The sequence below is a fragment of the Camelus bactrianus genome, chromosome 23 (assembly GCF_048773025.1).
Source record: "Camelus bactrianus isolate YW-2024 breed Bactrian camel chromosome 23, ASM4877302v1, whole genome shotgun sequence".
Lineage (NCBI taxonomy): Eukaryota > Metazoa > Chordata > Mammalia > Artiodactyla > Camelidae > Camelus > Camelus bactrianus.
In genome coordinates this window covers 25,810,662-25,827,803 of record NC_133561.1, presented here as the reverse complement: position 1 = coordinate 25,827,803, position 17,142 = coordinate 25,810,662, and the positions used below count along the sequence as shown (strand labels likewise).

The following is a 17,142-nucleotide window of genomic DNA, read 5'->3' as shown; positions in this document are numbered from 1 at the left end:
AACCCAGGACCTCATGCATGCTAAGCAAATGCTCTACCACTGAGCTATACCCTCCCCCTATACTGTCTTTTATAATTACAATATTACCTTTACTATTGCTCTTTGCTTTTAGGATTTGTTTTTTTTTTTGTTTTGGTTTTGTTTTGTTTTGTTTTGTTTTGTTTGTAAATGTGAGGATTTAAATTACTCTTTGTGGTCATTTGCTTTCAGCCTGAAGGAATTCCTTTAATGTTTCTTGTAAGGAAGGCTAGCTAGCAATAAATTCTTTTAATTTTTGTTTATCTGAGAATGGCTTTATTTTGTCTTCATTTTTAAAAGAGCTTTACAAGACTTTGAGTTGACAGTTTGTTTTTTTTTTCCTTTGAGCAGTTTAAATATGTTATTCTGCTGTTTTCTGGCCTCTGTTGTTTCTGCTGAGAAGTCAGCTGTTAATCTTATCCCTTTTAAGAGTCTAGTTTTTCTCTTGCTGCTTTCAAGATTTTATCCTTGTCTTTGACTTTCAGCAGTTTTACTGTCATAAGTCTGATTGTGGATCTCCTTGAATTTTTTCTTCTTGGAGCTTGTTAAGCTTCCTAGATGTGTAGGTTAGTGTTACTCAATAAATTTGGAAAGTTTTCAGTCATTATTTCTTCAAAATGTTTTTGTTTTGCTACTTTCTTTCCTCTCCTATGATACTACCATTATGTGTGTTTGGTAAACTTGATGATGTCCCATGAAGCTCTGTACATTTTTCTTCATCTTTTTTTTTTATTCTTCTGCTCTTCACATTTCCTAATTCCTATCATTCTATCTTCAAAATTCTGTGAATCTTTCTTCTGCCAGTCACATCTACTGTTGAGTCCCTCTGGTGAGTTTCCATTTTGTTATTATACTTTTCAATACAGAATTTCCATTTGCTTCTCTCTTTTTGTAAATTCTCTTTACTGATATCCTCTATCTGATTTGACATTGTCACATCATCTCTACTTCTTCGATCATAACCATGGTTTCCTTTATTTCTCTGAACATATTTATAATGGCTACTTTGAAGTCATTTTCTGTTAAATCCAACATCTGGTTACTTTCACAGGTAGTTTCTGTTGCCTCTTTTTTTTTTTTTTTTTTTTTTTTTTTTGGTCAGTTTAAAGGTCATACTTTCCTGTTTCTTTGCATATCTTGTAATTTTTTTGTTGTAAACTGGACATTGTAGGTAATATATTCTAGTGACTCTGGGTACTGCTCCCACCCTTTGGGGCTTGTTGTTATTTGTTTGTTTAACTGTTAAGTGACTGAGTGAAGTTTTCCCTCACCACAGTGTTAAGCCTCCTCTGTTCTTCAGCCAGGTGTAGCTTTGGGTATGCCAGTAGTCACTCTAAGATGACAGTAGTTTTGACAGAGTTCTCTTTGTCTTTATTTGACCACACCCCCAACTTTAAATTCCAGTGACTTTCAGCTGATTGCTTAATTGTTTTCAACAGTACTCTGGGGCATAATTGTTCTACAAAGCGGTCCAATCAAATTTAGGTCCTTGGAAGAAATAGTTCCAGAAATTAGTGTTTGATATTAGTTCTGACACCAAGAGGGCTTCTCCAAGCTGTTTCTTTCCCTAGTGTTGTCCTGTAAACTAGCCAGCCTAGAGTTTAGCCTTATATCCTCATTGAATCTATAAATCTCTCCATTGCCTTTTGCCACAACCCCCACTATTTGAGGGGTTAAGCTTGAATTTAAGCTTGAACTTTTCTGTGCTCCACTGCAAATGAAATCAGTTCTTTTAGGAAGGGTCATAGCAAGTGTTTTATGGCTTGCTTCTCCCCGCAGGCAAAATCTCTGAGCCAGGGCTCTGGAGCTGGGGGTAGGGAAAATGACATGCTTCTCTCTGAGGGACAGCCTGCTTTAGGAACTGAACATGAGGTGGAAAGGGGGCAGTAGCCTGAGAACTTTTTGGCTTGCCTCTTCAAATGTGGAAGCAGGACTAAGGTAATCAGGACATCAGTGTTCTCAGTGGTTCTGCACCAAAAGTAGAGCCTCTGTCGCACGAATAGAGATTGGGCAGAAGAAGGGAGCCCCTTTTCTCAACTGCACTGGCCTGGAACTTAGCCTCAAAAACAGGTAGCTGTGGGCAGAATGAGAAATGCCAGCATTCTGCTCCTCATCTGAAGGAAACAGTCTGCCTGGGAGCTGGAAGTAGAGGGGTCCCTGTGTCCTTAGCTGCACCTCTCTGGAGTGGAGGTTCTGCCTAGTTGAGCTGAGAGGAGGAAGGAAGGAAGCTATCTTGGTTCAGATACCAAGACTCTGGCTTTTCTTACCAAATTTTCATAGATATTCTTAGATGTTTCCTTATTGGCTTTTTTACCTTAGCATCATTTCCAGAGGTTTTAAAAGGTTGTTTTAAAAATGATTTTTGTCAGCTTCACTGGAGAGCAGGTCTGTGGAACTCCTAACCTTCTCTTGCTAAAAGTTGATCTCCCTGTTGACTAAAATTTTAGCTTTTTATAGTAATAATTAGTACCTTACTATTACTTAGGAATTCATAGCTTTCAGGTATATACTAATGCCAATAAGCTTAGAGGAATTGGGAAAATCCCTTGAAATAAGTAGCTTTCTCAAACTGACACAAGAAGAAACAAAAGTCTGAATAAGTCTTACATCTATTTAATTAAATCCTAATTAAAAACCCTGTGGAGGACATTACAAGAAAAGATAAGTATAGACCAATATCCCTTACGAACATAGACGCAAAAATCTTCAAAGATTAGCAAATTGAATTTAGCAACATATAAATAGGATGATACAGCATGATCATGTGGGATTTATGCCAGATATCCAAGGCTGGTTTTACATTCAAAAATAATTTGCTGAGTAAATAGAATAAAAGACAAAAGTCATATCATCACTTCATTATAAGTAGAAAAGTAGAAAATCCCTTTTCTATATAGTTTCCTTTTCTTTAGTACTTTCCCATGCAGATTCCAGCCACGTTGTCAACCCTGAGCTGCACTGTTTAGCTCAGTAAAGGTGCTTGCTATTTTGAAGCTACATTGCTTCTCCCTATGCTGCAATCTGTAAAGAGCTAATAGAGAGCTGGCACAATTGTGGGGTTCGCCCTTTTCCCCTTCTCTCAGGGATCACAGTCCCATATTGCCTGTTTTCTAACATCTGAAAATTATTTCATGTATTTCGTCCAGTTTTTAGTAGTTTACTATAGGACGGTTAGTCTGCCAGAAGCAGAAGTCTTGCCCATACTTTTTGTCATCCTTATGCAATGGTTATGAAATGATATATGGCATTTCATACATAAATTCATGTATAGAGAGAGTTTATACATATTTACATTTTTCTGCCTACCAGTGTGATTAAATGATCTTTCATATGCTTATTGGTCATTTATGTTTCATGTGCTCTTCTATAGATTTATTTGCCTTTTTCTTATTGATTTATAGGTTTTTTATGTGTGTGCATTTTGGATACTATCCAGAGTTGGCTTATAAAATTCTAAATGTTTTACAACTTTCCTATTGACATTTAATTTTTTAGTTTTCTTGCAATTTTTATAAACAATGTATGGGAGGGATCTGATTTTTTAATATGATGGTCCTAGAATAATTTACTGAATTTCAAAAATTTCCCGCTGACTTTTTTTTTTAAAAACACCAACTATACTATATATTAACCTTCTATATATGTACACTGGCATGTTTCTAAGTGCTTTATTCTCCTCCAACAGTGTTTATGTCTATTCCTGTACACCACCATGTACTTTTAATTACTGTATGTGTTAAGATGACTGATCCCTTCTTCTTTTTAAAAAGATGATTTTTAATTATCTTGGCTGTTCCTGGCTCTTTATTTTTCCAGATGAATTTTAAGAGCAACTCCCAAGTTACAACAAAACACCCTATTGCAATCCAAATTATATTCTCTGCGTAGAATGGTTAGTTGAGTCTTCCCACCCATGAATATGATGTATCTTTGTTATTTATGTCTTTGATATATTTCATAAAAGTTTTATAATTTTTTTCCTAAAAGTTATGTTTGTCCTTTGTTAGGCCTCTCAAATTACTTGCCCCTAGAACTCAGTCACCATATTATGAGTAGGTCCAGGCCGCATGGAAAGGTCACATGTAGGGGTTCTGGCACTAGCCCCAGCTAATCCTTCGGATATATGAGTGACTTAGTCTTCCACAGGATTCCAGTCTCTAGCTTTTTAGTTTTCTGGCTGAGGCCTTAGACATCATGGAACAGAGATAAGTAGCCTCTGCTATGTCCTGTCTGAATTTCTGACCCAAAGAAATTGATGGATAATAATTATTGTTGTCTTAAGCCACTAAATTGGGGGATAATTTGTTACTAAGCAATAGAAAATTAATATCCCAAACATCATTCTGATTCTGATTTGGTTTATCCTGTAGGTCTGTCTAAGGTCTAATTATATTCTAATTAAAACATTCTAACATAGTACATGGAATAATTTCTCATCCTAAATTAATAAATTGCATTTATGACTGTGTCATGAGCTTGGTTAGTTTATATTTGTATTGTATATGATAAGAAGAAACCATGTATCTGTGTGTATATAGTTAGATACACTTGTACAATGTTAAAAAAAAAAACTAAACTTGTCTTAAAGACCTCTTGATTTAGTGGTACAGTCTTTCTATATAGGTTTCATAAACTGACACCAAAGAGTACAATGTAAAACTTCCTTACAGCATTTTCCTAAAGATTCTAATTTACTTAAAATTCTTACAAAGTTTGTTAATATCAAATGAGTTAGTGTCATCAGCAAGGCTATACACTCATCCACATAGGTAGTATTTTTCTCAAACAGTTTATTCTATGAACCTTGAGGTTTCTTGTAAGTCCAGATCTTTCTGGGAAGAATGCACTTTGGAAGTCATGTAGCCTCATCTTTATGACCCAGACTTGGAAGTTACAGCATCCCTTCCACAATACTCATTCTGTTTCCTAGAAGCAAGTCACTTAGTCCAGCCCACATTCACAGGAAGAGAAGCAGCCTCCACCTTTTGAGGAGAGGCAGTGTCAAATAATTTTTGGACAAATTTTAGAACTGCTTACACTTGATAAGCATGGATTTAGAACAAGAGAAGTTTTGTAAATATTTAATGGTATTAAGCTAAAATATCCTGATACTCTGTCTCACAACAGGAGATATAGTCATATTTAATGGTCCTGGTAGACTTGAAATTCTTTGGCTAAAGTTTTTTACTCATTGGTTAGTGTTTGGATGGGCACTGTTTTTATTGCCTTTGAAGAGAATGAAGAATAATGATGGGAGCGTGCATTCCAACCAGTGCACGTGCAAACAGGCTCTTTGGGGAACTTTAGTTATCAGTGTAAATGGAATATGGCATATAAACGGGGGAGTAATGGGAAATGGGTTGGAAAGGTAGTGCCCCTCAGTTTCTCCTCCTCTCGTTTATAACTTTAGTTATCTTTTCGTTTTTAAGGCTGGTAACATTTTCTATAGCCATAACTAAGTTTTCTGTAAATTGTAATTTAATTCTAAAAGTTGAAAGTCAGTGAACAGGGTTTATATTGTGTAACTGTATAGGCTTCGGAGCCACATAATATAATTACATTTCCATTCTTACATAGTTTTTTTTGTTTTGTTTTGGTTTGGTTTGGTTTTTTTAGTATTTTCTGGAGTTTCTAATTGTGTCTTTTTTCCTTGTACCTTTAACATACTCTTAATTTTTTTCCTCCAGATCTCCATGTAATAAGATATCCTATTGATCCTTCTCTAGAGACCAGACTTCTGGGGCCATCTCTCCTCCTGCTCTAAACTGATCCAATTGTTCTCTAGGCCTTTATTGCTTTCCCAGGTTGATTCTCCAATTCCTGGATTACATTCCTTTCTCTTTCTCCCTATTGCTGCATCGTATTCTCAGGAAATTTTCTGAGAAAGGTTATGAGGGTGCTAAGTTTTCTGAGTGTTTGCATGTCTGATAATACCCTTATACTTTATTGATACTTGGCTAGTTGTAGAGTTCCCGCCTAGCATAAGAATTCTAATGGCAGAGCCCTGTTGTATTTTGGCATCACTCTTGCTGCTAAGAAATCTGTTGGCTATCTGCCTCTGGTTCTTTTGTGAGTGAATTTTTTAGTCTGAAAGCTTTTAGTCTTTTTTCCTGGGCATCTGAAATTTCAGTGTTAGATAAATTATCTTATTTGTTTGGGAACTTTTTCCCCCTGTTTATTTAGTTTTCTTTCATGTTATAGACTTTCCTATAGTATCTGGGGATCCTTAATAGTCTATTAATATGTATAAGTAAGCAAAAAATGACTTTAGAAGTTGGATGGGGTTTGTTGACTATCTGGTTTTGCTTAGAGTAATTGGGCAGGCAACTAGTTAAAAGCTAGAATGTACGAATCTTTATCTGGGACTATTCAGTTTCTTTAGGAAAAGACGTGTCTTTTTTTTCTTCTTCTTTTTTGGCATGGAGCATAAATGCTTCACTATCTTTTGGAGAGCTGTGGCAAACTTCAGCACAAACAGATTTATATAATCCCCCCTATTTTCAGCTCTTAATCCCGTCCTCTATTTCAGCTGGCATTTCTAATATGGAGTTCTATGGGAATCTTGTCTGTGATCCCCTTTCTGTTTATTCTAGGATATGACTTCCTCTCTTTTGGTTTTATCACTTACCACTTCATGTACTTTAAGTTTTCCAGAAATTTGTTGAAGTATATTGCCTAAGGACTCATTCTTTTATTCTCTTTGATATTGTAGATTTATCTCTTTTCTTTTCCTTTTTTTTTTTTTTTTTTGATCTAATCTTTTAGAGTGAAGGAGAAGAGATAAACAAGTTTGCCATTTTTAAGGAATATACATTGTAATTTTTAAGCAGGTAAAGATTTAAAATATATCTATTAAAGGAACAGTTAATGTTTCAAAGACAGTATAGTCATACTTGTTCTTGCATTCTTGGTGATCTGAATCCTGGTTTCATTGCAGATGTTCTTGTGATCTTGCACATGCTATGAAGTGTGTACGGTACTTTACATGTTGTAGAACATGTGGTTTTCAGATTTTTTTCATGTAAACTGTAATAAGAAACACATCTTACTTTACAACTCAGTTCACATATAAAGTTATATAAAATAAATACTCTTACATGCAATAAACTGATATTTTATATTTTTAAATTCTGGTTGTGACCCACTAAAATTATCTTACTCTACCCACTAATGGGTTACAACCCAGACCTTGAAAAACGGTCGTTTAGAGCAGTATTTTTTTTACAGTGTGAGCCAGATACATCTTCAAATTGGGTGTTAAAGAAAATAATTTAGAGATAAATGGGGAAAACCTCATAGGGCTTTTGTGAGTTTTAAAAGTTGTATTAAGAGTTTTTCAAAGATGAAATGCCTCACTTGCTTAGAGTTGTCCTGATTCTCCTTCAACCTGAGGCCAAGTAGGGATGTCAACAGTAGTGAGAATTTTTGGTGAGATGAAACTTCAGTGATAATCCTAAAATAGGAGACAGTTAAGATGCCTTAAAAAATTCATCTTCCAGTCAAATTTAAAATTATGTTTTGCAAGGCAAGGCATATCTGTTTTTTAGATAATTCCTTGATTGTGCAGCTTTTCTTGTATCTTTAATAATTTTCATGAAGAGCTTTTTATCCTGGGGATTTAGTAACTTTTTCTAGAAGAACACTTTTAATAAATCCTTAACTCTGATATTGTTATTGAAGAGATGAATATAAATTGGTATTTCATGTCTATTACATTATTTTCTTAAGTTGTGATTAAGTTTCTTTGAGGCAACATGGAGACTTAAGACATTTAAAATTGTTGAATATACTATACTGGTCTGAATTGCTCCCAGATTAATACTTAGGTCAAGATGTACTATCTAAATTTATGTGTAGGACTGGGTTTTTCTCTTCGTTTAAATGTCGATCACTAGGATCTTTAATACTCATCCCTTATTTGCTCATGATTGATATACACATTTTAGAAGAAATTAATATTCATTTGAAATAGATACAGTGTCTTCTTTTCAAGAAGTCCTGGGTTAAACTGCTCGAACACAAATTTGGGTTCTCTTGCAATTAATTTCAAGGTGACTGAGCAGGTACTGTGTTATACTCTGGGCATGATGCGAAAAACAGTTACATCATCAGCATCCACCATTCCAATTGCTGTATAATACAGCACTATAAGGTGTTCTGAATTTTTCCTGTAAATTTGTATGTTTCAAGAGGCATTTTCATTTTTAAACCTCTAAGTCGAATTCTGGTGGAAAATATCAGTTAATATTGCAGGGAGAATCCCAGGTGAAGAAGCTTTCACCATAGGAATCAGAGTGGACATTATCATCCACATTGAGAATGGCAAATGGATAATCAACATTAGTCCAGTAAAAATAGACAAGTAAAAACAGTATGTGACCTTACTGCCTAAAAGTAAGACATTGCCAGACTGAAACACCACTGAATATGATAGACTTTATTTGCAAGCATTCTTGTAATGGGGAAGCTGAATTACAAAGTAGTCGGTATAGATTCTGTTAGTGCTTTTTACATTTAGTGAACAGAATTATTATATATATTCTTTTTCTCACAAATTATTTGTTACTCATATTTATTAAATATAGCCAGAATATAGTCTGATCTTTTTTCAACTTAATGAAATATATTTTCTGCTTTTGTGTCTTTCTTATGAGAAAATTCTGAAAATTGATGTTTCAAAAAGGCACCTACAAATTGGGATGTATTAAATATCTACAGGTGCAAAATGTTTCATAATTTTTTAATGATAAAAAAACTATGATCACTATTTTTTACTAGGATAACCATTATAAAAATATTTTTGACCTATGTAAAAAGGTTGCATGTCTTGAAGCTAGAAGTAGGCCAACCAATAGGAGACGACAGGAGCTTCTCTTCTCTCGTTTAACCTTTACAATCTGATCTACTATTCCATAGCTGTTTTACCTTAGCTGCCAAGAAAGTCAACACAAAGTGTTTAAATATAGCAATTACCATGTAATAGCTATGACTTTGCTGCTTTTTTATTAATTCTGATTTTATTTTTAATTGTTCTGTTTATATTTAATATTGTAAGCGCTCTCAAGTTCTTTTTGACTCCAGATTATGTAGAGAATAGGTCATGTATACATGTGGTAAATGACAGTACCTTTTACACTTGTTGCCTGATAGCATTATTTCTTTATGTTTTTTATCTTGCCTTCCCAACCTGCTTCTAAGCTCTGGAAGGCAGGAAATCATCTCTGACTTTCAAAACTAACCTCAGAGGATTGTTTTGAAAGCTAAATAAGTTAGACATATGAAAACACTTAGAATTGTATTTGGCATGAAGGAAGTACTAATGTTAGCAGCATTATGTTTTAGTATGTAGCACAGCAGACTGCTCAATAGAACATGTACTGACAGGGCTAGGTAGGGAAGGATTTTTCTGTTCCCTAATACCTAAAAGTAATTGAGGATCGGACATTTCTGTTTTCACTCAGAGCCAAAGGAGTTGAAATGTTAACTGCTTTCTAAATATTCTAATGTTTGGGAAAATCCAGATGTGACCTATCCCAATCCAAATATTAGGTAATGCTGGGAGGGAATTCTGGAGGAGAAATCAAATTCAAAGAAATCTTAAGGCTAAGAAGTGGATTACTGAATGGAGAAGGTATGAAAATATTAATTTCTTCCCGAAGGAGACTCAAGAATTAGATGCCCAGAAAAAGAAACTTCCTTTTTATATGTAACATATTTCTGAATCTGCTCTATACCAGTCCTGAAAATTGTTATGTGTCTCCTCACATGTTAGCTGTAGGCAACTAGACTGGTATAAGAGAAAAATGCTTTCCATTTGTATTCTAGTTTCAAATATACACACTCACCTTCATGATCATTATCTCATTTAATCCTTCTAAATCTACATCAAGGTAGGTGATTGATAAAAAATGGTCATTGTTATAAATTCTTAAGCATAGACATGATATATAATAATTCATTATGCCACTTTTGAAGTCCAGCACCAGTGTTGAACTTTTTCTTTTTCTATAGCCTGTTTTTCATTACGTAATTTTATTCAGATTTATAGTTCTGTCAAGCATCAGTACATATTTATTGGCTCCAAATACACCCTATGCTAGATATAAAAGAAATAAAAAGGAAACCCTGCTCAGTGAATGATCCTTGCCCTTGAGGAACCTGAATGCTTTTGGTGGGTAACAAAAGAAATATTCATTAAATACAGGCCCAAAGTTAGTGCATACTCAAGTGTATGATTGAGATTGTGAGTATTACAGATGTTCAGAGAAGGGAAGGATCACTCTATCCTGACATACCTTAAGGGAAGTTTGGTGGCGAATGTGAGAAATCATTTAAGTTTATGGGATATGGAAACATAGGGGAGAAATCTGGTAAGGTATTTTAGGCAGGGAAAAGAGTTTGAAAAAAGATGCGGCCTTTGGAGAACAGGGAGAGGACTGATTTCACATTGAGAAGGTGGTAGAAGGTGGTTAGGAGGAGGAAGGAAAGAATAGGACAGGCTACATAAGGTAATCACATATTGAAATGAGGTATTGTATGAGTTTGTATTTTTTTTTTTTTTAGCTTAAGGGAAAAAGGTAAAAATATTTTAAAACTCTGTTAGAACTGAGCTACCTTCTAAAAAATATGGCACCTAATTTCTCCAAACCATCATTATAATGGAATTTAACTATATATAAAGATATATATTAAAATAAAAGTGTAGTATAAAGCTATATAATAAGGATATAGATATATTTATAAATAAAGATATCACTGAGTGAGAGAACTCTGGGAATTTCCTGTACAGTGTTATTTGAGAAGGATTTATATAGTTCAAATTATCACCCCTTCTCTAGTATATAGTACATACCCAATCTAATAAGCATGATTAGGAAGCTTACAAAAAGCAGAGGCATCCATCTTCCAGTTTTTCAATCTAAGTGTCTGTATTAAGCAGGCATATATTTAGTAACTGAAATAAACAGTTATCAGTATTAAGTAGACATCATTTTAACTTTAAGGAAGACAAACCCTAGAGAATTTAAGAAAAAGGCCATTCAAGATACAACTGACTTCTTAGAGAATGAGCAGATTATATTGAGAATGACTAATGGTCATTTTCAGATGAATAAGGATAGTGAATATATGACTAGTAAGGTTATGTGCATTGTGTATGCCAAAGGGTGCTTCACTCTCAACCCCCAGTAGGCTGAGGTTTAATTCTAGGGTAGAGATAACTGTTTAAAATATTACTTGGTATTAAAAATAGCTGCAAGTTTAATAGTCTTTTTCTTTAAGGATACCTAAAAATGTTTCCACTTCAGAATAGTTCCAATAAAGGTGATCTTGAATCAAAAACTTTATGGAAGTGATCATTAAAAATGTTATGTACTCTGTCAATACTACATGGACTCTGATGCCAATCTTAGGATTGTTGACTTTAGCTTTCATATAGCAGAGTCATTATTGATTATGGGACTTGGCGTCATACAACTTCTTTGTAAGTGGAGCTGCTATAGAAGTTTCTGCTGGCATAGCCATAAGTGGACAGCAGCAATTTCAAATTTTTTTAGAATCTTTATATTTTTACTTCAGAAGTCATATGAATTTTGTCATTCTTTATAATATATCCACAACTATTTTATTGAAAATATGTTTTAAATTATCATTTGAGTAAAGCTTACCAATCAAAAAGGTATACTGTATTTGTGTTCTTATTTTTTATGAGTGGGCTTAAGATATCTGAGCTGCTGCATTTTAGTATTACCTTATTTAACTTAGCTTTTTGAGGACAGCAACTTGAATATAGTTGCAAAGTAAATTCACTTGGCTTCCTGCCCCAGAGAAATTTAAAAAGCATAGGTATCCTTGATTAGATTATCTTTATAAAGATTTCTACCTCTATCTTTATATGAAGTAGATATTTGTTTTTTAAATTAATATCTTACAGTTTAATAATAGTTTAAGTTGTCAACAAAATTAACATTCATAATTAAGGTAGCATAAATACACTTTTCTTATTTTTTCTTATTTCTTATATTTTGTGAGAAAACAAAATACTCACAGTTCAGTGATATTATTAGAGATTGTCCTCCTCACAAAATGAGTATAGGTGAATTAAGCAATGATCTTTTCTAGCTGGAGTAAACTAGGCCTTCTCCCTAGAAGGCATTGGTTTTGAATGAAGGAATACTTTTATATACTGTGAGCTTAATATCAGTATTGAAATACACGGTTGAAAAAATTTAATCTCAATAGTTTAAGAAACTTAAATGAGCTAATTGAAGGTCCTTGTTTATGGATTTGAAAGTTCAGAATTGAAATTTTGTTATTTTTTGAATGTTAGCAACAGAAGGAATTAATATATTTGTTAGAATCAAATGTGCCCATATTTTTGTACTAAGTAGAAGGTAAAATAACAAACATTTATTGAATGCATGTTGTGTCATAGGCACTGTGTTAGGTAATGAGAGAGAGGGAGAGAACACTTGTTTCCTGTTTGGGGGGCCTTGTAATCTAGGAGTGTACAATGTATAAAATATAACTGCCATATAGCACAGTACATACTATAATAGAGATAGCATTTAAGATACATTTGGGTAAAGATGGATTAACCAACCAGCTTAGCTTCAGTGCCATAGAGAAAGCTTCTGAGAGTGGAATAGGCTTCTGCTGAAACTTAATAAATGGAGAGTTCCCAGGGTGGGAATGTGGGAAACGGGCATTCCAGGCAGAGGAAACAGTAAAATCTTCAGTAGATTGCAGTGAGTATGGTTTAACCAAAGTGAAGGTGCATGCTAGATAGTGCTGAAAGATGACTTGGCAGTAGGCACCTCCATTTTATGTACAATCCTGAGGAGTTTGAACTTTGTTCTGTAATAAATTGGATGATCATTGAAAAGTATTGCGTATGATCAGAATGATTCTCATTTTAGCAAGATTTTACCTTTTGAGGTAGTTCAGAGGATAAATCAGGAGTTGCAGTGCTTCTGGGCACAGGCAAGAGGAGCAGTTAGGATGTCATTGCTGTAGTCTAGATGGTGGATGCGGAGGGTCATTAAAATGGCAGTAGGAATGACAAGAAAAGGATAGATTCCAGATAAGTTAAACAGAATCAATAACGTTTAATAATTGATTGTAGATAGTGAGAGAAGACAAAGGTAGAAATTCATGTCTGGAATGAATGATGGGATTAGATGGGTCAATTTCTCACTAGATTTTTGAGAAAAGTTTTACTTTATGTATGTGAATAGCTTCTACAAAATAAATATAACGGTGACTTCTGAGTAGGTTGTTTCTAAGTTTCTCTATTTTTATTTATAGATGCCACTTCAAATGAACAGCAAGAGCTTTTCTGTCAGAAGTTGCAGCAGTGTTGCATACTGTTTGATTTCATGGACTCTGTTTCAGACTTGAAGAGCAAAGAAATTAAAAGAGCAACATTGAATGAACTGGTTGAGTATGTTTCAACTAATCGTGGTGTAATTGTTGAATCAGCGTATTCTGATATAGTAAAAATGGTAAGCCTCTAGACTTAAGTTCCTCAGATTTCTATAAATTCAAGTAAGATCTGAGGTGTAATTATGAACTACTGAGACTGATTTTTAATAAATCTACAGTAATTAATGTATTCAGAAGAATTTTTTTTTCAAAAAGTCCATTTGAAAGATTATTCGTCTATTCTAATGATGCTGTTATTGCTTTACAGTAGTTTGTGAATTCAGTAGCCACAACGGCTGGTGACTACCATATTGGATAATGAGATCTTGAGCTTAGGAGAAAGATGAAAGTTCAAGATTATACAGATTGATAGATAATTAATGTCATGTGACTGAATAGTTACAGAGAAAGAACATCTACAAGGGGAATAAAAGACCAGTGAAAAACTGTAGAGCGCTTTGCATCTCAGCAGTGGATAAGGGAGTCAGGTCTAAAAAAATTCTTATTTATAACATTTTCATATCATATTTGTAGATTCTGTAACAGTGAATTTTAATAGAAACTCAGGACCTTTAAGAAATTAAATAATATAAGACAAACATTTGAAATATCTGATGTGAAAAAAAATTACTGCCAACTGCACTGAAGTAAGGTTGTTGAGGTAACTTTTAATTATTCAGCCATATTCTCCATCAAACAGTAGGAGAATCAAATTTGTTTAGGATTTGAGATTTTTGTATCTTGGTTTATACTAAAAAAACACATACAAAAAATTCATTTGGAGTAATTAGAATCACTGATACACAATTTAAGCTTAAATGTTACCAGGGTATGGAAGATTATAGGAAGTATAACCTGTATTTAATTAGTTCCTTAATTTCTTTCCCCTGGCCTAATAGTATGTTCTGGGGGAAGAGCCAAATGTGTAGGAAAGTTAAATTTGGCCCTAATATACTAGTTGAGTTTTCTTTTATCACATTGTACTAGAAGAGCAATTAAAAGGACTTAGGACATTTTAGTTGTTTTTGTTTGTTTGTTTTTAAAAGGAAAATAAAAGCCTTAAATTTTTTTAAAGGCTAGCTCTAGAGAGAACATTAATCAAAATGAAAGTGGCTTCCTAAATCTCCTAGATAGTTAAAAGTCAGTGACAGTTTGGTAATTTAAATATTGAATATTGATAGACTTTGTATTTTGTTTTTTTGGTTTTTGTTTATCATTAAAAATATTTAGGAGAAAAACACAGTTTACTGATTTCCACTTTACTGATTTCAATACTGGTTTATATTCAGGAATTTTGAAAATCCTAGGGAAGATATTTTATTTTTATCTCTATATTACCTCAGATATTGAAAGTACTCAAATATTTGAATCAAATTATTCTGTAATTTGGAATGCTGATAAATTCTGGGGCTTAATTTCTTTTCCCAAGTAAAAGGGTGTGTTTTGTCCTTTTTTTTTTTTTTAAACTTCTGGGTACTTAATTTCTAGGTAAGAGTTGAAACCAGCTCACCCACTTAGTTCTTTAAATCTCTTCTGTGTATTTGTTACATAGTTAATTTTATTGGTGGCTACAAGGTTAACTTTTTCTTTTACTACCAAAAATAAATATGATTTCAAAGGCAAATTATACCCTCTTATGGGATAATTTCCTTTTCAAGTTCTATCTGTGACTTTCTGCCACTCTTTGTGAAATTGGTGTCTATCAAACTATTTATTGGCTCTGCCCTCATGTACTGGCAAATCAAATTTTGAGTTCTAGCAAATCAAATTCTAGGTTATTACTTTCTGAGTCTTACGGTTATAGTAATTGACTGTTAGCAGTTATTTGGCCTGTCATAGATGCCACTTCCTAAGAATGGTTGGAAATTTGCTTGCACCAGCAAATAACACTTGTCTTATCCTCTGCTCCCCAAACAGTTTATCTTAAATGACCAGCCCCTCAGTAGTATGGCCTTAAATGTTTACTAAACCATTTGGTTTGTCAGTCTGTTCATCATTTGTCAAAGAATTGTGAGTTGGGCTCACAGTCTGTCCTTTGTTGGAGAAAAAGGATATGTAGTTTACTTTGGTACTAAGACATATAACACAAAAGATGAAATTATAATATGAGATGAAAAACTTTAAATGAAGAATCTCAAATCACATTCTTATTTCAGGGAGATTAATTTTTTTAAAGGCTCAGAATAAATGAAATACAGTAAATTAAATCATCATGAGCTATTATTCTACCTTCATCCCTACTCTTCTTAAGCGTGGTGTGTATGTATAAGAGTAGAGATATTTTACCAAAATTTTTTTGGATGTCAGGTAAATAAATGGCTGTGTTAGAGTATGTGGGGAGTTGTGAAAAGATGAAAGGAATCAAGTAAGGGATAGGGAGAGTTAGGAACTTTATGTTTCCCCTCCCCAGTTCTCTCCCCTCCTCTAATTTTTTTCTCAAGCAAAACTTGGAAAGAACAACTTGTGATTTAAGGAAGAGAAATCTAGAGGTAATCTGTATGAAGTTTTGTGTCTATAGAAGTCAGAGTTATGGGACAGAAAAAAGAAACAAATGGCCGCCTTCACATCTTGAAGACATTTATAGGTTTTGAACTAAGCTTACAGCCACAACTTAACTTTTTACTTAAAGTTATTATAAAAATATTTCATTTTGCATTGTTAAATTCAATTACATAACAAAGAACATAAATCTAAATTAATTTTTCTTTGCAGATCAGTGCTAACATCTTCCGAACTCTTCCTCCAAGTGATAATCCAGATTTTGACCCAGAAGAGGATGAACCCACGCTTGAGGCCTCTTGGCCTCACATACAAGTATGGAACATAATTTTGTCTTTATGAACACAATTTTTACATTTATGATATTTTGCTGAAATAGTACTCTTTTAGATCTGCGTGTCTGTTTAAAATACTTGACTTTTAATATATTTTCTTAACATTTTCTTTTCCCAAAATATTCTTTTTCACTTTATTGTGATAAAGTACACTTAACATTTACCATTTAAACCATTTCAAAGTGTACTCAGTGGCATTAAGTACATTTGTAATGCTGTGCAACCATCACCAGTATCTAGTTCCACAACCTTTTCATCACCTCAGATGGAAACTCCCTCATCATTAATAGTCATTTCCCATTCTTCCACCTCCACAACCCCTGACAACTATTAATCTTCTTTCTTTCTCTATGGATTTGCTTGTCCTGGATATGTAATATAAGTGGAATCATACAGTATGTGGCCTTTTATGTTTGGGTTCTTTCACTTAACATAATATTTTCAGGGTTCATCAATATTATAACATTTATCAATATGCCATTCTTTTTAATGGCTGAATAATACTCCATTTTTTGGACATAGTACATTTGTTTATCTGTTAATCACTAGATGGACATTTGGATGGTGTCTGCCTTTTGGCTGTTGTGACTAGAGTTGTTATAAACAGTCATGTATAAGTTTTTATAAAAACATCTGTTTTCCGTAAATTTTGATATGTTGTGTTTTTGTTTTCATTCATCTCAAAATACTTTCTAATTTCCCTTGTAGTTTCTTTTTTGGCCCATTTGTTATTTAGGAATGTGTTTAATTTTCTATGTATTTGTGAATCCTAGATTTCTTTCTGTTACTGAGTTACAGTTTTATTCCACTGTAGTTGGAGAGTATACTTTTGACTTCAATGAGGCTGTTTTTATGGCCTACCATATAG

At 33.6% G+C, this 17,142-nt stretch overlaps 1 protein-coding gene across 1 annotated transcript in view; it reads left to right on the top strand.

Annotated features, from left to right (window-relative positions):
- Nucleotides 1-17,142, top strand: part of PPP2R5A (protein phosphatase 2 regulatory subunit B'alpha) — a 59,532-nt gene that overhangs the window by 17,300 nt on the left and 25,090 nt on the right. Inside the window, exons 2-3 of the mRNA XM_010949484.3 lie at nt 13,324-13,520; nt 16,153-16,254. Coding sequence (XP_010947786.1) covers nt 13,324-13,520; nt 16,153-16,254 — 299 coding nt within the window. The remainder of the gene's footprint in view (nt 1-13,323; nt 13,521-16,152; nt 16,255-17,142) is intronic.